Raw genomic sequence first — 26,488 nt, forward strand, 5'->3', positions numbered from 1 at the left:
GGGGGGGGGGGGGGGGGGGGGATTGTGCTTCTGGCCCCCTACATAAGACCCCTCCTACAAGACTCCTACAAGAGACATAGCTGTTTCATCTAATACATAGAAATGAACACAAGGAATCAGATAAAATGAGGAGATGGAGGAATATGTTCCAAATGAAAGAACAAGACAAAACCTCAGAAAAAGTCCTTAATGAAGTGGAGATAAGTAATCTACCTGATAAAGAGTTCAAAGTAATGTTCATAAAGATGCTTACCAAACTCAGGAGAAGAATGGATGTGCACAGAAAGAACTTCAACAAAGAGAAGACATAAGAAAGTACCCAAACATAAGTCATAAAAATGAAAAATACAATAACTACACTGAAAAAAAAGTACATTACAAGGGTTCAACAGCAAATTGGAAGAAGCAGAAAAACAGATCAGCAAGCTAGAAAACAAAGCAATGGAACTCACCCAGACAGAGCAACAAAAAGAAAAAATAATTTTAACAAGTGACAATCTCTTAAGGGACCTATAAGATAACATCAAATGGAATAACATACACATTATAGAGGCCCCAGAAAGAGAAGAGAGAGAAGATGAGGCAGAAAACTTATTTGAATAATGGCTGAAAAATTCCCTTGAAAAACAAGGGCATTACAAAAGGGCCAGAAAACAATAATATGGTAGAAATAAGTCCTTACTTATCAAGTTACTCTGAATGTAAATGGATTAAATTCCCTCTTCAAAGGGCAAAAATTGACTAAAAGTATAAAAAATAAGACCCAACTATATGCTGCTTCCAAGAGACTCCCTTCAGTTAAAGACATATAAAGCCTCAAAGTGAAGGGATAAATATATATATATATATTCCATACAAATAAAAAACAAAAGAAAGCAGCAATAGCTATACTTATATCATACAAAATAGACTTTAATTCAAAAACTGTAACGAGAGACCAATAAGGTCATTATATAATAATAAAGAGCTCGATTCATCAAGAGGACATAACAATTTTAAATATAATGGCACCCAACATTGGAGCACTTAAATATATAAAGAAAATATTAACAGATCTGAAGGGAGGGATGGATAACAATACAATAATAGGGGACTTCAACAACCCCACTTTGAACAATGGCTAGATAATCCAGAGAGAAAAATCAATAATAAAATGATGGACTTGAACTATACTTTAGACCAAATGGACCTAACAAACACACAGGACCAGATGGTCTCACTAGTAATTCTACCAAACATTTAAAGAAAAACTAATGCCAGTCCTTCTCAACTCTTCCCAAAAATCAAACAGGAGTGAACATTCCCAAACTTATTTTACAAGGCTAGCATTATCCCGATACCAAAACCAGACAAAGATATTACAAGAAAATAAAATGACAGACCAACATCCCCGATTAATATAATGCAAAAATTGTCAACAAAATATGAGCAAACTGAATTCAAAGCAAATTAGAAGAATCATACACCAGGATGAGGGGAGGACTTATCCCTGGGATATAAGGACAATTCAAAATATACAAATCAATAAAAGTGATATACCACATTAATAAAATGAAGAATAAAAAATCATATAATCTTCTCCACAGACGCAGAAAGTATCCAACAAAATTCAGCATCCTTTCATGATAAAAACCCTCAACAAATTGGGTACAGAAGCAACATATCTCAACATAATAAAGGCCATGTATGACAAATCCACAGCAAATATCATAACTCAATTGTGTAAGGCTGAAGCTTTCCTGCTAAGATGAGGAATAAGACAAGGGTTCTCACTCTTACCATCTTATTCAGTGTAACACTAGAAGTCCCAGCCAAGGCAATTAGGCAAGAAAAATAAATGAAAGGCATTCAAATCAGAAAGGAAAAGGTAAAATGGTCTGCTCCAGATGGCATGATCCTATGTATTGGGGCGCCTGGGTGGCTCAGTTGGTTAAGCATATGACTCTTGATTTCAGCTTGAGTCATGATCTCAGGGTTGTGAGACTGAGTCCCGCAAAGGGCTCTGTAGAGATTGAGCCCCACAATGGGCTCTCTACTCAGCGGGGAGTCTACTTGAGATTCTCTCCCTCTCCTACTGCTCCTCCCCTCACTCTCTAAAATAAATAAGTAAATCTTTTAAAAAAACTGTTAGAACTAATCAACGAATTAAAGGTACAGGATACAGCAGGATCAACATACAGACATCAATTACATTTCTGTACATTAACAACAAACTATTTGAAAAAGAAAAATAATCTCTTTTATAATAGCATCTAAAACAATAACAACCTTAGGAATAAATTTAACCAGGGAGGTAAAAGATCCATGTAGTGAAAACTATAAGACTTTGATGAAAGACTGAAGATGACACACATAAGTGGAAGCATATGCTGTACTTAAGGATTAGAAAAATTAATATTGTTAAAATGTCTATACTAGCCAAAGACATCTTCAGATTTCAACGCAATCCCTACTAAAACTCCAATAAAATTTTAGAAGGAGAAAAAACAATCCTAATATTCATAAGGAACTAGACCCTGAATATCCAAAGCAATTCTGAGAAAGAACAAAACCAAAGGCCATTACACTTCCTGATTTTAAACTACATTATAAAGCAACTGTATTACAAAGCAATTTAGTGATTTGATTATAGTAATCAAAACAGTAATGTATTGGCATAAAAACAGACACATAGACCAAAGGGACAGAATTCAGAGCCCATAAATAAACCCAAACATATATAGTCAACTAATATTACAAGGGAGCCAAGAAAATATCCAATGGGGAAAGGATCGTCTCCTCAATAAATGGCATTGGGAAAACTGTATTAATTACATGCAAAAGAATGAAAGTGGACCCCTATCTTAACGCCACTCACAAAAATTAATTCAAAATGGAATAAAGACTTAAAAATAAAACCTTAAACTGTAAAACTCATAGAAGAAAACACACAAAAAAAAGTTCCTTGACATTAGTCTTGGAAATGATTTTTGGATATGACATCAAAAGCAAAGGCAACAAAGCAAAAATTAATAAGTGGGACTACATCAAACTGAAATGCTTCTGGACAGCAAAAGAAATAATCAACAAAATGAAAAGGCAGCATGCAGAATCAGAGAAAATACTGGCAAATCATATATCTGATAAGAAGTTAATATCCCAAAAATATTAGGAACTCATACAACTCAACAGTAAAAACAAATAATCTGATTAAAAATGGGAACCATTAGAGACTATGGACTCTGTGAAACTAACTGAGGGCTTCGGGGGTGGGGAATGGAATAGGCTGGTGATGAGTATTAAGGAGGGCACATATTGCATGGTGCACTGGGTGTTATACGCAAGTAACGAATCATGGAACTTTACATCAAAAACTAGGGATGTACTGTATGGTGACTAACATAATAAAAAATTATTATTATTTAAAAAAATGAAAAAAAATGGGAAGAAGATCTGAATAGATATTTTCCCAAAAAGACATACAAATAGCCATAAGTATATAAAAAGATGTTCAAAGATGCTAATCATCAGGGAAGTGCAAATCAAAATCACAATGAGATATTACCTCACACCTGTCAGAATTGCTATTATCAAAAAGACAAGAGATAACAAATGTGGCAATGAAGTGGAGAAAAGGGAACCCTGTTCATATTGGTGGGAATATAAACTAGCAGAGTCATTATGGAAAACAATACAGAGGTTCCTCAAAAAATTAAAAATAAAACCACCATATAATTGAGCAATCGAATTTCTGGGTACATACACAAAGGAAATGAAATCAGTATATCAGATAACTACAGCCCTATGTTCCCTCCAGCATTATTCACAGTAGCCAAGATACGGAAACAACCTAAGAGTCTATCAAAGGATGAATGAAGGTTAGAAGGTGTGGTGTGTATACACACACACACACACACACACACACACACACACACACACACACTAGAATACTTGTCAGCCATGAGAAAGAAAGAAATCCTGTTTGTGACAACATAGAAGGATCTTAACGACATTATGCTAAGTGATATGAACTAGACAGAGAAAGACAAATACTGCCTGATGGGACTTATATGTGGAATCTAAAAAAGCTGAACTCTCATAAATAGAAACAAGAATGATGATTTCCAGGGGTGGGGGTTTGGGGAAATCAGAAGATGTTGGTCACAGGTTACAAATGTCCAGTTATAAGATGAGTAAGTTCTGGGGATCTAATGTTAAACATGACTATAATTAACAATATATATTACATGCTTGAAAATTGCTAAGAGAGATCTTAAATGTTTTCACCACAAAAAAAAAAAAAAAGGTAATTATGTGAGGTAATGGAAGTGTTAACTAACCCTACCATGGTAATCATTCCCCAATATGTAAGTGTATCAAATCATCACGTACACCTTAAACTTATATAATGTTATATGTCATTTATATCTCAGTAAACCTGGGAAGAAAAAAAAGAATGGTCCAGATGGAGAGAACAAGAGTTCAATTCCAGATAAATGGAAAGTCAACAAATTGAAGTCCAGAGCGTGAAAGGAAAACAAATTAAGTAAAAATACTAGCTTCTGTCTTGCTTTTCAAAAGCTCAGGTGCTTGAAAGACCTTCCTTTGGTTTATAAATCTTATGTTAGGAAAAGAGATATGATATTGTAATTTATAAAATATATATATATATATAGCTGGTCTTAGTGTCCACAATTCCTGGCTCACAGATCCCAAAACCCTTGGAACTGCCTCAGGGTTGAGAGTTATTAAAGTGTCTTTTCTTATGTCAATGGGGTAATTTTAAGAGGGCACCTATGGATGGGTACTTGTTGCCAATGAAGCCAACCATGTGATTAAGGGGTTAGAACTTTGAATCCCACCCTATGACCTTCAGGGAGAGGAGAGGGGCTAAAGGTTGAATCAGTTACCAATGGCTGATGATTTAATTGATCACACCCATCTAATGAAGCCTCCATAAAACCCAAAAGGATAAGGGTCCAAAGGGCTGGGTTAGAGAACACCTGGAGATCTGAGGAGAGCGGCATACCTGGTGAGGGCTTGAAACCTCTTGCCCCTTCCCACATACCTTGCCCTATGCATCTCTTCAATCAGGCTGTTCCTAAATTGTACCTTTTTATAACAAATCAGTAATCTAGTTAAGTAAAATGTTTGAGTTCTGTGAGCCATCCTAGCAAATTAACCAAACTTGAGGAAGAAGTCATGGGAACCCATGATATACAGCTGGTTGGTCAGAAGCACAGGTAGCAACATAGGCTTGCAACAACTGGTGTCTGAAGTGGAAGTGGGGGCGGGGACAGTCTTGTAGAACTGAGCCCTTAACCTGTGGAATATGATGCTAGCTTTGGGTAGATAGTGTCAGAATTGAGTTGAATCCTTGAACATCCAGCTGGTGTCTGGAGAATTATGTGGTGCTATGTGGGAACACTCCCCCTTCACATATTAGAAACTAAGTCTCAGAACCATTCTGGGGGGGGTAAGTGTGTGCATGTGTGTGAATAAAACAGAAGTATCAAATTTTAGAATAGGACTCTTCAATCATGTAGTTTAACCTTGCCTATTAAAGATAAGAAACTGAGTCTTATAGAAGTGAAATGTCCACAGTCACAGAAAATAGAGTAAAAAATCAAAACTACACTCCTGATTTTCTAGAGTTCTCAGTCCCAGTGCTTTGCCCACTATACCAGATTTTTCATTGAGAGATACGTATAAGTATCCATAACCAGATGGCAAAATGATTCCCAGAGGAGAAACTAGAACTAACAGCCTTAGCACTTCATTCTCACTCAGTCCACTATGTCCACAGGTCTGTAAGGCCCAGGTAAACAGAACAAAGAGAGAGAGGAAAGCCCATTTTCTAATATGTAAATATCTGCTATGTTGAATATGGAGGTTGTTTGTATAGACAGAAAAGTTTCTTCCTTTCCCATTTCTTTTTCTAGTATCTAAAACCATACATGCATTCAAGGAAAAGCAAGAAGGCCATTTGCTCAATGCCAAGTTTGTTCCTCAAAAAACTAGTTAGGCTGATGACAATCATACCATACCACGGAATTCATTTTTTTTCCTCTTAATTATCTAAAACCACTTCTAGAGATGTGTTAAAGCCACACATTCATCCAGCTGAGACATATTTATACCCTTGCAAATTCTACATGTGAATTTTTTCAAAATGTCAAGGGAAATGGCTTAAGGTCTTTAATCATGCTGAAAAAATTGAGTTTTATTACACAGAACCTATGACATGACACACGTTAGGAAAACAGCTCAATCCTTAATGAAAAAGAAATCCTCAAACAATATACACAATTTCAGTATATCTACAAATTAAATGCCTTTTCATTCCATAAAAATTAAAACAATACAGAGTATCTCTGATAAAAGTTCAGTCACAAATAGGCCACATAAAAAGTGAAAGTAAACAACTTGACTTTTTTTTTAAGATTTCGTTTATTTTGAGAGAGAGAGAGCATGAGTAGGGGGAGGGGCAAAGGCCTAGGGAGAGACAGAAGCTCAAGCGGACTCCTCCACACTGAGCACGAGCCTGAGGAAAAGGGCTCCATTTCACAACGCTGAGATCGTGAACCAAGACTAAATCAAGAGTCAGATGCTTATCCAACTGAGCCACCCAGGTGACCCACAATTTAACTTTTTAAATAAGGATGACCATCTACTCCAAATAAGTGCCCCCTAAAAAATGGCATGGCAATGAAGCTTTGGCATACGTTGTGAAAGGTATAACATCTACATGCCAGTAATAGCACTTCATTTATTTTTATAGGAATAGATGTTCCCATAGTAACATATTCAACTCAAGAATTCTTCTTTTAGTTCAATGTAGTATATTAACTTATACTGGCCCAGTTTCATTTCTGTGAATGCCAACTGAAAAGCTTGCTAATGCTATAGAAAGCATACCGTGCAACATGTGATTTTCCAAGTTAGGATGCCAAAAGGTGTCAAATTCAATATCCCAACATTCCTACCTTTAAAATCATTTCTAAAATTCAAATCTGTAAAAAAATTTTTAAATCTCATTCTATAAAAGAATAAAATCTTGTTAACAGTTTATCCCCCAAAAAGAAGGAAAACCAATAACCATACACTTCTAAGTAATCTTTTTTTTCATGCCTTATTAACCTCCATTAACAATCCCACTGTCTCCTCAAATTGTTACTTAATGCCCCCACAGTCATCACTATTCAAAAAACTGAGGAGTTGGCTTTAATGCAAATGGAACCACATTACAGGCACCAGGTGAGCCCAGTTAGTCAGTGCTTATCATCACTAAAGGGGCAGCCCTTTCAGCCAAACCCTAACTACTTTCTGCAACAGGGCTTCCCGGTTTTCAAAAGAAGTTGGAAATCTACATTTTCCTGCAAAAATATTCTATTGTTAAATGTTAGCTTCTTTAAAAATTTGGCCCCAAAGCACATGCCTACAGCTGGATCCAGCTGGCTGGTTTCCAGCTTGCAACCTCTGACTCATATAGAAATTCCTATCTTTACATCATTCTAAATATCTAATATTTGATCACAGTTCTGTGGTTAGAGAAGCCTGAGATGAACAGCATTAGAAGGAATGAAGACTAGTGGTGCGATGTTCACAGTAAATCGCCATCTTCTGCCATTGCACACTGAATGGACTTCTATGACAGCATCACCTTATCTGTGTAAAAGTCTGTCTACCAGACTGGAAACTTCTTGAGGGCAAGCCCACACCCGTATTCATCTTAGTTTCCCCAGCACTTGGCGCATGAAAGGCACAAAATAAATATATTTGAATGAATGAATAAGTGAATGAATAAACACCAAATAATGTAATCTCTTGTATCAAACCCCCCTAACTTTTTTGCCTCTAATATGGAACTCAATGAAAAAAAGTATTTCCAACGACACCATATTTCAAAACTGAGCTGCTCTGCAACGGAGTATAAGAAATGGCTGCACATATTAATGGCTAAGTGAATTTGGGGCAGACTTTGTAAATGTTCATTGCAGTATTAAAGTCAAGAAACAAGAATTTCAAAAAGCTTCTATGAGACAGAAAAGTCTCAAGAGAGTAGGAGTAGAGAATGTAGAAGGGAGTGTCCCTACTCTGTATGATAACAAAACATTCATGGATGCTTTGTAACCAGGTCGTCTCCAGGGAGCTATGGTTGTAGGTATCACTGCTCTTGTTTCAACTACACTCAAGGAAGCCACTTTCTTTTCTACTAAATGCCTCTCTTTGGGTGAAGTAGCAAGAGGGGATAGAGGATCACCAGGGGAGTTGGGCGGTAAAAACAAAAAGGAACATTCATCCCATGATGTTCCTGTGCAAATGGGAATGTCTTCAGTCTAGGTTAAAGGAGGCCTGATTTTGAGTCCCTGTCATTTGTCAGCTAGCTGTTATTTTTATTCCTCTTTCTCTCTCAATCCCATACACACACTGTTCTATATGCTTTGGAGTCTAACACTTTTCTTCAGTACAATCCTTGGAATGCAAATATATACTCTGTACGTATGTACATCAATTTATAGTCTTGGCTATAAAAATTACTTCTGAGTAACTCTTAGAGAACAACTCAGGGGGAACTTATAGCTTAATTATTACCAAACAAGTATAAACCATAAATAAGTTTTTATACCACATGTAGAGCTTGGCAATTAACCAGTGCAGACTTCATTTAACCACTGCAGAAGGCTTAAATTTTCTGAACCAATACTTGGGACTCTGGAGCTGACAACGGTGAATAATGTTCCAAGGATGATGTAAGAAAATATTTGAAATAGGAACAGCTCAGGAAATTCATGATGCCAAAGTAAGCAGGTGAGTGTATAAAGAACAGAAGTTTGAGTGCCTGATTCTAGGCGTAAAACATAGACACATACTCACCAGAATGGATGGTGGGGTGGACTGAAGACTTGAACTTTGGGTGTTCCAAACTAGGTCTTCAGTTTCAGGAAGTAAAACTCCTCTCACTGAAGAAAGAACATTTTTAGTTGAGACACTATTGTATTTGAGGTTCAGGGACAACTAAAAACCAGGTTGTTCCTTTTTATAGTTTAGATCTTGATACACAGAGAAGAGACTTGCTTAGAAAATGTTTGTTACTTTATTCAGGTATTTTACTTACATTGAGATAGGGAATCTGAAGAACTCCATAAAAATCTGCTTTTTGCTCTGTTTCCTGCTTCTATTCTTTCTAGGACCTGTACCCTTACCTCATACAGGCCTTATAAAACAAATAGCATATGTCCTCTGTGTAAGGGACAAGAAGTTAATGATTTTTTTTAGATTCCTCCAGCACAACAGATAACACCTAAGGAAGGGACATAGGAGAATGACCGGACGAGGCCATCATATGCATATTCCAGACCACGGGCACTAGACATCTCAATGACAAGACCCCCTGGCTCCAAGGAATAAGTAACTTATGAAGGATGCCTGGACCATTGTCCTTGTTCTAGCTGGCTCCTGGATGCCTGAGAGCACATGTACCACCAGACCACAATCCTCAATAAAAACCTCAGACTCCAAGCAAAGACAAAATTCTCTTCTTTTCTTTCCCAAGTCTCCCAGATACTCTATCTGTATCTGCTCTCTGTATATATATCTTCAATAAACCCTGCTCTCCCTTTCTGCTGGCTTGTGTTTGATTTCTATCCTGCATGTCACCAAGGACCCTCTTGGCTGGTCCTGTGGGTCCCTATCTGGGTCCTCAGACCTGGCCTGCTGGCATCAATATTAACACAATCTGTCTGATTTATAAGACTGCAACATAAAATATTGTCCTCATTATTACATTTAAAACATTCCTATATTATTTCTTTTTCTTCTTTTAAGCAGTTTACTCTTTTCAAGATTCCTATAAAGCAAATCTTTTTAAATTGATTTCATTTTAATAAGGAAATTAAACTGAAATTCCAACTCATTTGGGTGATGCTAAGAATGGAGAAATTATGAAAAAGGATTTCCTCTTTGGCAGAAAATATCTTTGAAAAATGGGCTAGGACACCAGAGAGTTTACTGCTATACCAATATTAAAAAGCAATAAAGGTAAGACAGTAGATTGTATAACTTAACTCAACAAAGGCTTACTGAATCCTTGCTAGTTACTACAGACTTTGATAAAGTTGAGACTATAAACATTAATAAAGCCAAGTTTCTTCTCCTATGCAAGTATTCCTTATGTCAGAGAGATAAACACGAATTATAAAATAATGTGAGGGGCATATATACAATGTATGGGATACAAAGAAGAAATTAATTTTGCCTGAAGGGGAGAGAGAATCTATAAAAGCTAAAGAAAAAAAGGGGGGGGGATTGCCACAATTTGATCTGGTGTATGAGCTAAAAATAGAAGCAGAATCTTTCTTTATTCACCTGTTACTACTGGCCTGACATAAAGGGATCAATGAGAAGCAAAAAACCCTATTTGATTTAAGTATTTTCCAAAACTCTTTTTCAATTGTGTATACAGTTATCTTCTATGGAAAATAAACACCATGGATCAAGGATGATCTATCTTTAAGAAATGATGACCAGGTTACCTAGAAAGTTACAGCCATTCAGAATTCTGAGTTGGCATGACAATAGAAATAGATTTTAGAGACAAAATTTTGTGCAATTGAAATATACATCCAATGAAAGATCAGAGCACCTGAATTTGTTTCTCCTGTATATCCTAAAGCTTTTGTTAAATTTGCTTAGAAATTCTCAGTTGTTAAACTTCTATTTAGGACACCTTCTAGGAGGTAACTCTACAACCAGGTTCTACATAAAAGGAAGACCTTCCTACACTGTTTGTGGATTTAATTTCCTAAACAATCTCACTTTGCCTGTTGCATAACTTAATCTCCATGTCCTCCTTCAGTACTCTCGCTATTAACCTTGCTGTTTGTACCTTCTGCTCAGTTTAGGTTCCCATCTCCTTCAGGTCATGACCTCCTAGCTCTATTTTTTTCTCGGATCCCAATCCCCAGATTCCTGGGAATTTCTGCCTATTTGCTGTTCCCAGGTAGCCCCCAGCTAGTCTATACCAGCCTTGCCAAAAGGACTTCAGCAAATTTCAGATTGTAACAAGCATCTTCTCTTTTCACTATTTTATCTGACTCAGGTATTCTAACAAGATACAACAACGAAAAAGAAGTATATGAGAAAGTAAGCCCAGGATACCTGCATGCTCCATAATGCAAATGTGGTTCTCTCCTGTTTTAGAACTGATAGCCTAATATCACTATCATCTATGAGGGAAGAGTTTGCCACTCTAGGAGCACCTCAGGGGCACAGTTGGTTAAGCTTCCAATTCTTGGGTAGTGATCTCAGTGCAGTGAGATGAGCCCCACACTCAGCAGGGAGTCTGCTTCAGATTCTCTCTCCTCCCCCCTTCCCCTCCCCCCCACTTATGCGCTCTCTCTAAACTAAATAAATAAATCTCTAAAAAAATAAACAAATAGCTTCTCTACTTTAAAGTTCTATATAACCCATATGAAGTCCAGGCCACTTTGTGTCTCTGTCTTAGCACACTGTCATTTTAAGGAAACATCAGTCTAGCAGGCCAAAATAATTGAAAAGCAATTTAAAGTTTTAATTCAGCCCTCAAAAAATATCTTCTTTAGGAAGTAAAGAATTATATTAAATTTCGTTAAAGTTTTTTCTTCTCTCTCTTTTCTCTCTCTCTCGTGTGTATTTGTGTTTATTTACACACACCCACGTGCGCGGCCTAGGTGATAACTGCCTGAAAAGATACAGACTCTTTTCTCTTAGGAAAATGTGGGAACCGAAGAGGCCATACAAATGCATCACTATTAGTATTGTCTCTCTTTCATGAATTGTCCTGTCTGGCAGCTGGTACTTTTCCCATGCAATCATTTCAGTAAAATGTAGTCCATGGACATCTTAAAAGTTAAACTACCCATGAGTGAAAAAATCATAAAGAAGTAAACATGAAGGAGTAAGTAATTTAACAGGACACTGTGTCCCTGATGAGTTAAACTGTTGCAATACCAGTAACCGGATTCTTAGTAAACTTCAGTCTTTTAGTCTGAGATTAACTAGGCCACTCTTTAGCCTCTAAATCCAAAGTAGTCAACCCCTCCTTGAAGCTCCCAGATCCACCTGTTGATTTCAGATCATAACTGGATCTCTCCAGCTATCTAAATTCAAACTTAGTACTGGAATCTCTGGGATTCTGCCTATCACCCAGTATCAGTTCTTCTTTGACCAAGATCTTCCCTGAACTTTCCTGAGATACTCTGTCTTCTGCTCTCTGGCTTTAAGTCTTTACACCAGCCGATTTGCCTGTGGAGAATTACTGTGTAGGTTGCCCCAGCAGCACTATAACCTGTTCCAAACATACTTACAGGTTCTACGTCCCTTTTTCTTATATTTTGCTCCCATTTCCCTAAACTATGTCATGCTGTTCTCCACCTTCTCTGACTCTGTGGCCTTTTGTCTGCCAATACTTCTAAGAGCTCCTGATTCATCCATCCCAAATAGCTGCACAGCTAAAGTTCCATTCATACCAGGATGGCTCCTGTTTCACGCAGTCTAGAGAATGCTCAGAACCACAGATATTTAAGGAAATTAGTTTTCACCAGAGTGCATTGGAAAAGAAACTAAGTACAAGGACTTTATGGTGGATATCAACTCACCATTGATAAGCTGAAGGGAGTCAGGATCTGGATTCAAAGAGGAGTTCCCCAGCAAAAAATTCTGATGCAGTGTCTCAGCAATATAATCTCTGAAGTTACTAATTGCATAAACAGCAGTGGGTTTATCATCCAGTTCCACAAGACCATGGTTTTCCACCTTGTTGGAATGAAGGCTAATTAGGTCCCAGGTGGTATTGCTGATGGCTTCACCATTGAAGGTAACTGCATAATAAACATCTATGCCACTATGGATGAAAAGAGAGAACAGATTAGGCCCTGCTAAAGAAGCACAAAGAAAGGAGCTTTGAACCCATGGAGTAAAAACACCACCTGGTTGGGGGTGGGGGTGGAGGTGGGTGGGTATCAAAAAGCATGTATTCTACCACCATTCTCTGCAGACTCTGGACAACCTTTTGCCATCCCCTCCTTCTTCCTAGAGAACAGAGGTTCATAGCTCTAAGAACATGGAAAACGTTCTAAGAAGGCCAACAGAGGCAACTCTGCAGAATAGATGAGCACACTCTTCCCCACCATTCTCACCCATTCTTTCCTCCTCAGAGCCAACAGTTCCTTTCCACTATCAGCCAGCTTCCTTCTTTCCCTATTAGCACTTCTCTTCCCTGATTTAAAAAAACAAAACCTTCAAACTCCATTCAACAGTGAGTAATCCTCTCATCTCTCTTTCTTACTGCCATTGGATAGATTATGTACTCCACAACAGGAGGGGGGGTAGTGAAGCAACAAAGAAGCTTAATCACTATGAACTAAAACATAGTTATTGGGAAAGGAAAATATGAAATACCTGGAAATAAAGCAAATTGATGACTTGTGATTTTTTTATATCACGCTGGAATATTTTCTAATATGACCATTATCTAAGTCTCTCAGGAGATGTAATTATGTTTGATAGTCCAGACAATTTATAGTCCTATAAAGTTTGATACTAAACTGTAATAGAACTATTAAGATGTGGTGATGGGTGGTACAGAGGGCACGTATTGCATGGTGCACTGGGTGTTATACGCAACTAATGGATCATCAAACTTCACATCAAAAGCCAGGGATATACTGTATGGTGACTAACATAATATAATAACAAAAATATTTTAAAAAAAAAGAACTATTAAGATGTGATTGGGGTTTTTTTTGGCCTGGTAGCAATGATGACTCCAAAGTTTATGATTTTACTACCCTAAACCTTTCCCAAATTGACTATATAAATTTCTGTTTTTCAAATGCTCTACAAACTACCTTTCATTTTTCCACCGGTTCCTTCATTAATGAGTTCAATAAGATCTTAATGAGCTAACAAATAACTGTCTGAGATTGGGTTTTTTACTATCTACCTTTCCATGAGCAAAAAAAGAGATTTCTTAGAATAAACGGTAGAGTAAAAATACATAAATAGTAGTTGACATGTCATTTGATAGTTTCTTAAATAATCATTTTGGATAAATAAACCAGATTATAAAATTTTTAAGCCAATAAAAATACTCCTTCTAGACTCTAACTCAGATTTTTCTAACAACTAAAAACTAACATTTTAAAAGTGCTTACAATGTGAGGGGTATTTCATATGCTTTATCTCATTTAACTTTCATAATAACTCCGTGAAGGTTTTATTATCTTCAGATTATTATTGAAGAAACTGAGCCTTAAAGAAATTAGAAGACTTGCCTAAAATTTTGAAACTCTAAGTGGTAGAGTCAAGATTCAAACAGAGATCTGCTTGACTCCAGCACCTGAATTCTGAACTACTATGCTATACTCTCAGGAGCTTTAATTAAACTATTATCCAAAAAAGTCATTATGAGGACAGCTTTGCTCTAGTCATCACTCTGGCTTCCCCCCAGTCTATGAGACACAGCCATCTGAAGCAGGACTCCGTAAGTCACACCAAGATCCTTCCAGAGGAAAGGAGAACACTGCTTTCCCAAAGATAAAACACTCAAGAAAGACAAGCAATGGAAACAATTTGCCTCCTTCGGACATTCTGTAGTAGCAAAATGACTCCCAAATCAAAGCATACAAATAATTTAAGCACTTCCCTCTCTGAACTTACTTATATATCATTATATATTCTTTGATTACAGCTTTTGTGGTTTTGTAAAAAGATGTTGTTTAAAGTGACTGCCTTTCAGTCTCTCCTTGAGTTTCTATCCCCAGTGTTCAACATGGTACCTGGCACTGGGGGGCAATCAGTGCCTACTATATAGAAATCTAAACGCATCTGAATATAAAAAGAAAACTACAGTCTAACCAAGGTATTCACATATCTAAACAAAAAGTATCAACATAATGAGAATGATCCCATGGAGTCTAGAAAAAGGGATTAGTCAACAAATTTATTTCACTATTTAGTGGAAATCTTCAGACCAATGTATTGCGACTTCCTTGTAAACATAGTTCCCTAGATGGGAGACAGCCACAACAGGCTAGCATGGCTCAATGATACTGGCCATTAAAATCACCCAACTTCCAGGGACCCAGGTGGCTCAGTCGGTTAAGTGGGTAAGTGTCTGCCTTCTGCTCAGGTCACAATCCCAGGGTGTGGGATCGAGCCCCTGTTCAGCAAGAAGCCTGCTTCTCTCTCAAAAATGGGTAAATAAAATCAAAAAAAAAAAAAATCACCCAACTTTCTTTCTCTTCTTTCAAGATTGCAAAGGGAACTTTTGATTATAACTCCCTACAGATTTTCCTATGGGGAAAGAATGCATGAGCCAGGCGATGCAATAATTGGTCAGCTGGCAGATCACTTGCTTTAAATAAATCAACTGGCATCCTAGACAATGCATCATATCTTATATTTCAGTAAGCATGAATTGGTCTTAAGAGACCTGCCCTTCCTGGAAGTACAGGCAGTTCTGGACCTGTCCTGAGCCTGCTCCCTGTAGATTCATACTCTGAACTATAGGAGACACCATGGAAGTGACATCCCTACCTGCCATACAAGTAGCCAAGCCTCTTTAATGTTTTTGTCCTAATCTGAGTAATTTCCATAAGGTTTTCCTCCCAGATCTGATAAGCTACCACTTCTAAGGGGTGGTTTAGGGTGCTTTAAATTAGTAACTGAGTATTTTGACATCCTGATGCTCTACAAAGTGATAAGACATCAGCTTGTTGTGCAGAACTTCTTTCAGTCTCTTAATTTTTCATGTCAGAATATATTGATTCATGGGTAATTCCTGATCTTCTTTTGTAAAGAAATAAATCCAGTAAAATATGCTAAAATAACCAAATGATGGCCCTGAGGTAGAATAAAACAGTAAGAGGGACACCTACTGGTCAGAACTCACCACACACTATGTGTCCCAAGCATCTAGCACAATAAACACTTTTGAAAATAACAAAAGAACAAATGGTCAATTTTATTCACTAATGCAGGCAGATAAGACAACTAAATATGTGCCACTTAAATGACAGTATCATACTCCCTATTTAGTCAGAAGAATTTTGTCTCTAAATATGAAAGTCTCAAGTTTACACCCTAAAGAGCATACATTATCTTCATACATTTGTGTCTTTTTTTTTTTTTAAAGATTTTATTTATTTATTTGACAGAGATAGAGACAGCCAGCGAGAGGGGAACACAAGCAGGGGGAGTGGGAGAGGAAGAAGCAGGCTCCCAGCAGAGGAGGCTGATGTGGGGGCTCGATCCCATAACGCCGGGATCACGCCCTGAGCCGAAGGCAGACGCTTAACCGCTGTGCCACCCAGGCGCCCCCATTTGTGTCTTCTAAGCAATCATTTTTTAAAAGATTGATTGATTGATTGATTGATTGATTGATTGATTGATTTGGGAGAGGGATCGGGAGCACAAGCAGGGGGAGCCGCAGAGGTAGAGGGAGAAGCAGACTCCCTGCTGAGCAGGGAGCCTGACAGGGGGCTGGATCCCAGGACCCTGAGATCATGACTAGAGGAAAAGGCAGTTGCTTAACCAACTAAGCCACCGAGGTGCCCCATGAATAATCATTTTAGAGATATTACTTCACAGCCACAACCCAACTCTGAGGAAGTGCATGCTGTTTCCAAGGTCAATGAGACAGCCCATGACTACATCTCCAGAAAGGTAAGCTTCTTGGGGTCTTTGTACAACCTATTTCATGTTAAGACAGAAAGGAGTGATAAGGGAAAAATGGAGGAAAAAAAGACTGTGCTGCTTAGCACTTGAATTCATTCCTATGCTATGCAGAAAATCAGACAAGGAGAATCAAAGTTTCACTGGGAGTCTTCCATGTGCCTTGCATGACTTTTAGATTTCATAGGGAGAAGATCAAGAGAAATGTTCCTGGATCAAGAAATCTGTGCAAATCAAGTAGTCTGGGTTAGATTACTGGCCTTATTCTTTACTGACAAAATATAATTTGTCTCCCAACATTTCCCTTGGACACATAAAAATAACACTTCTATTATAGTCTACCTTGTCTAGCAAGGATAAATTCATTAAAGAAGACAGAACACCTCAGAGATATGCTGCAATTCCTCACCATGTTTTTGTCCTAGAGAGAGAACTCAAAGAAATGTTTAAGGTATCAGGAAATCATCTATTCTCGGAGCCGAGAATGTCACTTTGACCCAAAACAGACTGAGTTCTGGCATGGTAGCAAAGAGACGTCTCAGGATGAGGCACAGAATAAAAGAAAGCCAAGAGGCCAAGGAAGTCCGTAAGAACCAGAATGCACCTTGGAAGACAAAACGTGATCTGACTGAAGAAAGCTGTGCTGGCTCTCCGCACATAGCACCTCCAAGTTAACCAGCCACCACTGTATTATCCTCTTTCATCTTCTAAACTAAACTAACACAACTGCTATAGAAAGGAAAGTTTCTCTTTCTGACAGCTATTTCCAGAAACATCAATCATGTGGAGGTGAAATTGCCCTGATCGGCTGTTTGACATGTGTAGATTTTCAACCTAAGAAATAACAGTATCATTTCTCATTAAGATCAACCAAAATAAAGATATTTCAGAGAAACTCAGACATCCTATAAAACTTCTTCTGTTAGAAAGAAGGCACACACTTACAAAGCCTGGAGCTGAAGTTCTGAAGTATCGCAGGCAGATATATTATTGACTCACTTCCAACGTATAATATACTAACTTAAAATAATGTGTGCACCTGGAGAGGTACAAAGCAAATAGAAAACTTCATATGGATATAAATGCTTATGGAGAGAGAGAAAGAGAGTGGTTATATATTATATAGATGGACTATCTGTGCCACACATTTATTTATCCACAGTTCAGAATACAAGTATACCAAAAAGTTATGAATCAATTCCATCAACGGGCTAATACCTGACAATACTGAACAATTTTGGAAACTATACCTAGGTTAACAATTCTATCATAAAATCTAATGGATTCATATTGGTCTCTGTGTCCCTCTAGAGGACTTAGCACTCAGTAACTGGATAGCATTCTTTTGGTCATAGGGTTAACATGAGAGTTGGGGTTGTTTCAATATTCTAATCATGCCAAGAGGACAACAACTAAACAATCAGGCCTTTTGGTTGAGAACTGATCATCAACACATATACCTATAATATATACACACAGTTTACATATATTTAGAGTACAGAAACCAAAATTTTGATTACCTTGGTCAAAATATTTGATACCTCCTAGTTTTACAACTTACGGCAAATCAGTTTGTCTGTCTCAGGCAAAGTATCCCCACTTGCAGAGGGAGAATGAATATTAATCCTCATTTTTACTATCTCAAAGGGATATTAAGAAAATAAAATGAAAAAATAAAAAAGAACCAGTAATTTGACATATCTCTAAAAGCACTTTTCATTAGATTGTGTGTTCCTAGAGGAAATAAACCAAGAGTTGTTAATTTTTGTAGGCACAGGGTTTGTCCAATTAGTAGGCACTTAGGAAACACTGGCTTAAATAATATAAATGAAAATGAAGGAATCAGAAAGCTCTTTTCAAATATAAAATATTACAATGAAGTAGTATTACTGTATGTCTAAACATGTCCATAATTAACGCATGAATTTGCTTCATAAATTCTATTTATACTTATCAATCTTGCAAGAGAAAATGAATTTTAAATAAATTTAAAACCAAAAGCAAAAAATGACAAGCAACCTCCACAAAGGGTATTGACTATGTTTTTATATTATGCTGTTTCTAAGAAATTCCAGAGAGCAACTGTTTTTGCAAATGAACTATTATTATTACAGAGATCAGCTTTCTCCCCTCCATTTACCACTTAAAGTGACACTTGATTATATCACTGAATGACATAGTACACTTGAAAATGTTTACATTAATGACGGGTTTTACTCCTATTTTAAATTTAGTGTAACTCAACATTTAAAAGTACCTGACAGTCAACAGTCTATGACAGGAGTCTGTAAAGTACAACCTGTGAGCTAAATCCAGCTCAGTGTCTATGAGTTCAAAGATTTTATATTTTTACGTAGTTGAAAAAAAATCAAAACAAAAACAATATTTCGTGACATGTAAAAATTACACGAAATTCAGATTTCAGTTTCCATAAATTAAGTTTCATTGGAATATAGCCACACTTATTCATTCTCAGTGTATTATCTATATCTACATTCATCTGATGGCTGAGTTAAGTAGTTGCAACAGAGAAGATATGGTCTGAAAAGCTTACAATATTTACTAACTGAAACTTAAGTAAAAAAGTTTGCCAACCCCCGATCTGTAAGGGGATGGACGCTAATATTGGAAGTTATAAAAGAATTGAGCTATACTCCCTTGGACCTAGGGCTACCAGATTTTCTAAACTACCTTTTCTATCAGTAGACTGTATAAAAAGTGCCAAAAAGTACTTTACCTGCCATTTTCCTTGGGGGACCTGAAAATAAAAATTGAAAGTGTTAAGTAGAGTTTAAGACAGTTATAATTGTCACATCATTCATCAAAGTGCAAGTTCTTAATATGCTTCCTCTAAAATGTTTCCTTAAATCAAAATGTTTGCATAGTATTAGACATTGACAAACCCATGTAGATTGAAGGAAGCAAACAAAGGGGGAGAAAAGATTGTATTTTAAAACTGACAATATTTACTATCTTTAAACTGTAATTAAAATACTTTTTAAACCATTCATATAAGGTTTTCTCTTTATAAATAAGCTTTTTTCAGTAGATCAGTAGAGGACTCCAGTTGCTGGCATTTAGCAAAATTAGGAAATATTTTTTTGGTAGACAATGTGTTACGTAATTTAAAATAAATGAAAAGAAAATTGGATGTTATACAGAAAGATGCTAAGGGACTGGGAAAGGTCAGGACTGAACCACAGGATATTTCATGGCCTTCAATATTTATTCATTTTATGTAACAGACACTTAATAGATCTTCCCATGTGCCAGAAAACTGTGCTAAGTGTTTTACAAAATCAATTCATTTAATCCTCATTACGATTATTAAGGACCACTAGAATCCCCATTTTACAGGTAAAGAAACTGAGGAAAAAGGAAGCTACATAATTTACCCATGGTATTTCAAAAGTATTTTTAATCAAGCAGAATTAATAGTAAATTCTCTTTTTTATACAAATAAGACATTAAAACTTGATAATTTATCTAAAATCATCCAGCCAGAAGTGCCAAAAGCAGGTTTGAACCCAGGGTAGTTGGTTCCAGAGGCCATGTTGCCTTTTGTGTGCTGCCACACAAAAGGCCTCGCATTCCTAGGTTCTCATATGAGCTTTAGTCATAACTTGAGGCAGTAATCTATGAGAAGTGCTAAGGCTGAACTGGGGAGACTGGTCATGGTATGAGAGTAGGTGGTGGGTCAATTTACCATGCTTGCCCTCTACCCCACACAGATAACTAGCTGAGTGTCTTCGGTAAATTATTGACATTCCCTGTGCCCTGGTGTCCTTATCAGAAAAAAAAAAAAAAAATGAGGGTAATAATAACTATCTCACAGCATGGCTGTTGAGAATAAATGAGTTATAAAGCTATGAAGCCTGGCACACTGTCAATGCTATATTAGTGCTTGCTATTATTTCTGGTAAACCCCGAAGTTGTGGTAAGAGAATATGCCAAAGTTAAGATGTTGGCCCTACTGATTATTCTGCAAAGTTACACAGTACTCCCCTCATGCTCCCCTGGGCCACAACTGTCCTCCAAATGCTCCAAACCCTCAGAATACTGAGGCTAGCATAGGGTTGAAGAGTAAGAGCTGTAAAGTCAGCCACCTGGTTTCAAAATCCCTCTTCCACCGTTTATTTACAAGCTCACTGACTTTGGGCTAATACTCCATCCTTTTAAACCTGTTTGCACTCTGCAAAATGAGTATTAATAATAATATTTATTCTGATTAAGTTAGCTCAGGAATATGAAGTCCCCAATACAAAGTAATGACTCAGTAAACATTCACAAGTATTATGCAGTTTTGAGCAGAGACGAAATGTCTTAAAAAGAGGTCTCTGATTTACTTAGAACTGTTATGTTTGAATGAAGACAAATGCATCCCCTCCAGAATGCCCTTACAGTAAGATGTCAAAGTCACCTCAGTAGAACATTGACAAGATTTAGTAGGAAGCCAACATCATATCTAATATGACTTCAGGCTCCCCTCAGTGCCAAGTAACTTGTCAGCAGCAAGCCAGGACATGAATTCCTAAGTTCTTATCTGCCTAACTACAGATATAGTATGTCTCCTTGAATATATTCTTCTGCCTTTTTCTAACTCAGTTTCCTCTCCTGAAAAACTATCATTAAGAATACACACTTACCAGAAATAGTATTGAATTACAGCATTCAAATCATTTGTTTTTAGAGCATACATAATAAACACAAAGAGATATTATATTGAAATAAAGAGTGCTACTGAACATGTACATTTTTAGAGTCTATTTACCTAAAATCGAGTACACGAATGTCCTTATAGCCTGGTAACCCAGTAAATGCATTTTCAACCTGTTAAAAATAAAAATAAAATTTATAGCTATGTAGAAACGTGAAAAGGTACGTAGAAAATACTGTTTTTAAGAGCTGAATATAAAGTGCACTGTTTATAACTAGTAGAAGCATATACATGTATACAGATGCATAACAGAAAGTTACATAATAGTTAACAATGTTAGAAAATAACTGTCACATTTTTCCTTTACATTTTGTCTTTTAAGGTTTTAATGTATTTTAATATTAATTTTTTTCCAAATTATGAAAAGCAACTTCTTATTGGCAAAGCACTGTTTTTTCCCTTGTGGGATAAAATATAGAAAAAAGCATTAGTTTCAAAAAAAAAGCTATAATGATATTTTTTAATGTAGTTGTTTGGATTAGAAATCTGGCTGCAGCATACACACCGACAAACAGTCAAGTGTTCATTTTCTGTAAGTGTAACATGTCTGATGGCATCTGTTTCCTGTTCCTACAATACAAGGGACTGTGAACAAAGTTAACATTAGAAACTAGTCCACAAGCTGAAGCTCAGTTCCCAGGACAGAAGTCCTGTTGACCGGGTCTCATGAAGGAGGTTATGAAGCAGTGACCAGGTAACTTAACTGGTCAAAAGATCAATTTATGAGCATCCCATCTACAGGAACCAGTTTTATCACTGAGTCTTTAAAATCCAGCCATGTAAATCAAGATGAGATGAGTGACTGAAGGGAGGGAAAGAATGCTAACTGGACTAAAAATCTAAAAATAGTCGAGTTATAAATAAATACAAATTTTAACAACATTGAACACTTAACCCACATTTCAGAAGGTGACAGTCTCAGCAGATAAGTCACTATGGAGCCAACACCAGAATAAGGGAAAAAAGTTGTTAGTGGACTTTGGCGACATCTCTGGGAACCTGCTTTTAAAACCAAGTCTGGATATAATCAGGAGAGTGGGATTTTTAAAAAAAATCAGGGTTCACTGAAGATCTCAATGTGTCAAAGATAAAGAATCCAAACCCATGTAAGTCTTCACCTATGATAATTTGCCTTGTTTTATTCTCTTAGAAGAACTAAGACAGAAATGCCATAATTCTTGTAGGATGATAGTAGAGATGGAATCTTGAAGGACAGGAATCCAAAAATGAGTTCGTCTCAGCTGTTTCTGTTGGCAAAGTAACTGCATACAAGCCTTATTTTATAGAATTAATACTGCCTTGCCCATCAACCATTTTGGTTTTCATAAGATTAAAATGAATGTACCTGAAAGTATTCCATCAACTGCAAAATGTTATACAACTCTATATTATTATTTGCTAGACCCATCTCATTTTGAGTTTTGTTATCTCTTGAGTCTAACCATATACAAGTATTCTAATTCCTTCTGAACCTCAATCCTCTCCAAGCAGGCTTTCTTTTTCCCTATGTATCTTCCCATATTATTACCTACGAAATAATATTAAAGGAGCAATCCCAGTGACTCTGCCCTGAAGGGAGAGAACTCCCTTCAATTTGCATTACACACAATGACAGAACCTTTCCAAGACACAACCTCTAACTCTGCTGCTTTACACAAGGAAGTGGCTGTTGGTAGACATTTCCGTGCAGGGCTGTAGAGATAGTCCAAAGAAACCATTTCATGGTAGGCCCAGGCCCTTCATCACCCCCAAATCACCTCAAGCCAAGAGCTATCTACCTCATAAAGTCTCTGCTGGAGATGTTTTTCAGAATGTTTCCTGGACTTCTCTAAATATGCAGTCATTCAGTGGAATTGTTTATCTAAACATTCAGGCGTACTAAGTTTCCTTACTCCAAGAGCAGAGAGAACCAGACAGCTGATCCAAGACTCTATCTGATGCCAGGTGGCCACTGGCCTGGCTGACATTTCTTCTACATACCATACAGCCTTGCAACTTGGCCACACAGATAGGAAAAATAATCGTCTGGCTTGCTCTCCCCACGTCGGATGGCTGCAATGATGCCGTTTGGCTGAGAAACACACATTTCTTTTTCTCCTCTAGACACAGTGTCTAGGGAAGCAAATGAGTCCAACGTAACAGAATTGAAAAACTTAGGCAAGGAGAACCCCATCAAGAGGGAAGGAAAAGAAATAAACAGGAAGGAATGATGTGCCCTGTCACCAGACAGAAAGGGGAGATGGGCACTCAATGCCTTAAGACATAAGAGCAAAGGCATACAAGAAGGGCCACATATAGATCATTTTTGACTGAAAGAATCTTGAGTTCAAGTCCTATGTAGAATCCTTCCAGAAGTTAAAGTTTCAGGATAGTCTAATTTACAATTCTTTAAAGAAATACCTTTTAAAAAATACCTCTAACTAAGAAACAGAGACAGGGAAATTTACTTTTCACTGGATACTCTTTTGTCCTTTTGAACTTGGTACTGTGTACTACTTATGTGTTAACTGTCCCCAATTTTTCAGTTTAGAAAAAGAATATTAAAAAGGAAATTAAAAGAAATTAATGTTCCTTCAAGATAAAGCAATACACTGTATGTAGTTTCTTAAAGATTCTTATTTCTCCAAATATTTTCAAGTTAAAACCATGCCATTGAACGCATGCTTCTTTGGCTGTGCAGCAAAAGTTTGGAAATAGCATTTATTTGTTAGCAGATGGTAAAGGTGTGTCAGATTTTGCTTCAATTAACTCATCTCTCTTTCTGTGACCTTTCTACAGAGTTTTCTGAAGAAGTGGCTAAGTCACAGCCCTCTGTACCAAACAGAAGAAGAGCTTGATTCCTTAACATACCTTTAACTAGTCTTGTGAATATGGGAAATTTACAGCCCCAGGAACATGTCTTGTTAATTAATTAAGAAAGAAAAGAAAAGAAAAGAGAAGAGAAGAGAAGAGAAGAGAAGAGAAGAGAAGAGAAGAGGGAGGGAGGAAGGGAGGAAAGGAAGGAGGAAGGGAGGGAGGGAGGAAAAGGAAAGGAAAGGAAAGGGAAAGGAAGGAAAGAAAAGCGAAAGAAAAGAAAAGAGAAAAAACAAACCAAAAAATCACCCACCTCTGAAATAAACTCTTCTACGAGGCGCTGGTGGTGGAAAGTGGATGGATCCTGTAGTTCTTCCCTATACTGCTCTCCCAAAAGGTGGATACTGAATTCTGCAATCTGCTCAGTTGCTGGTTTTGTGGATTCTTCTATCACATTCTCAATTTCATTGCTAATCTTTATTTTTAGAGAAAAAACAATAAATGTAAATGTTTACTAGTGCAACCAACAAATATCTACTAATTGGTACAAAAGAGACACTGTGTCAAAAGAAACCTCTAGTGATGACCTTTTATACAGTGTTTGACTTTGGAACTAATTGGGTGGACTTTAAGACATAGGCTAACATTAAAATTACTATGAATTTGTACATTCCTTTGAACACACAATGACTGCTTCAGGGAAAGACAGAAAATTTTCCAAAGATAACCACCAAAGTTGACCATCTTCTATCACATCATCTGTGAGTTTAAAAAGAGTTGACTATGCTAATAGTATCATCTAAAAATAGCCTAGAAGTGTTGTTCTCAATTTTTTTGGTCTTAGGACCCATTTAAACTCTTAAAAATCATTAAGAAACACAAAGAAGTTTGGTTTTTGTGGGTTGTATCTATAGATATTTACCAAAAAAAAAATTAAGGGGACATTTTAAAAATATTAATTCATTTAAAAATAACAAACTCCTTACATTGTAAAAAGGAATAACATTTTGCAAAATAAAAAATTAACAAGAAGAGTAACATTGTTTATATTTTTCCAAATTCTTTAATTTGGTTGGCTTAAGAAGGCAGAGAATTCTCATATCTGTTTCTGCACTCAATCAGTTGCAATATGTTGCTTTAGTAGGAATACATAAAGAAAAGTATTAGGGAAGGGAGAATTATATTAACAGCCTTTTCAGATAATTGTGGAGATTCTTTTTAGATACTACACCAAATTCAACAAGGGGTAGCTTCTTAAAGATTAGGTGCTATGTGGAATGTGAAACTGTATCAATGAACTTTTTGTACTCTGTAACATTAAAATCCAGGTCTTCCAGTGGCCAAAACTGCAACGATCTGAACAACAAAATAAATAATGGATTATAACCCAAATAATAAAATAAATATCCAAGAGTCCATATTGATAGAAATAAATGATTTAATAAATAAATGAGAACTGACAATAGTGTCTTACAGAAGAATTCCAATTAGTAAATGTAGAATGAGGGAAAGAAATCATCATTACTACAACGCTAGGGTAAGAACTGCTACATGGTAGATACACTTGAGCTCATCAACCCGTCCCTCCATTGTGATACACAGGAAAAGGGGTTGGAATGGAAGAACAGCTAGCAAGCCAATGGCAGAGTCAGGAAGAGACTACAGAGGCTTTCCTTCAGTGTATAATTTTTCATACCTGATAGATCATATAATCAAAGACCTTCAAAGTCTACTATCCCTTTGGATGCCTGAATTCTCTCTACAATATCCCTGACAAATGGTTGCTCATCCTCCGTTAAATGGCTCTGATGAGAGAGTCCTGATTTTCAAAGGCAGACCATTACATTTCAAAAAAAAAAAAAAAAGCTCTCAGGGCGCCTGAGTGGCTCAGCTCCTTAAGCATCTGTGTTTGGTTTAGGTCATGGTCCTGAGATCCTGGGATGGAGCCCCATGTCAGGCTCCGTGCTCAGTGGGGAGTCTGCTTCTCCCTCTGCCCCTCCCCCTTCATTATACACTCTCTCTCTCAAATAAAGAAATAAAATCTTTTTTAAAAAAAATTTAGAAAGAACAAATATAATACAGTGTAATTTGTGGGATTGAAAAGGAAGAACTAAAAGAAAAGAAAGAACAAAAATGTCAAAAAATAGGATATAAATCAGTAGGGTGATTGTTTGAATTACAATGTTCTAATATTCCTGCATTGCTTAAGATAAAGATCAAGATTTTGAAAAACTTAAATTTTGCTAGATTATACATTATAAGTTAAGGGGTAACTTATAGGGT

At 36.8% G+C, this 26,488-nt stretch overlaps 1 protein-coding gene across 1 annotated transcript in view; it reads right to left on the reverse strand.

Annotated features, from left to right (window-relative positions):
• Positions 1-26,488, reverse strand: part of IMPG2 (interphotoreceptor matrix proteoglycan 2) — a 76,136-nt gene that overhangs the window by 22,143 nt on the left and 27,505 nt on the right. Inside the window, exons 7-11 of the mRNA XM_019797314.2 lie at positions 24,519-24,680; positions 21,467-21,525; positions 19,433-19,453; positions 12,618-12,862; positions 8,857-8,942 (exon numbers count right to left, since the gene is read on the reverse strand). Of these exons, the coding sequence (XP_019652873.1) occupies positions 8,857-8,942; positions 12,618-12,862; positions 19,433-19,453; positions 21,467-21,525; positions 24,519-24,680 (573 nt within the window). The remainder of the gene's footprint in view (positions 1-8,856; positions 8,943-12,617; positions 12,863-19,432; positions 19,454-21,466; positions 21,526-24,518; positions 24,681-26,488) is intronic.

This window comes from Ailuropoda melanoleuca, chromosome 1 (genome assembly GCF_002007445.2).
Source record: "Ailuropoda melanoleuca isolate Jingjing chromosome 1, ASM200744v2, whole genome shotgun sequence".
In the NCBI taxonomy this organism is placed as follows: Eukaryota; Metazoa; Chordata; class Mammalia; order Carnivora; family Ursidae; genus Ailuropoda; species Ailuropoda melanoleuca.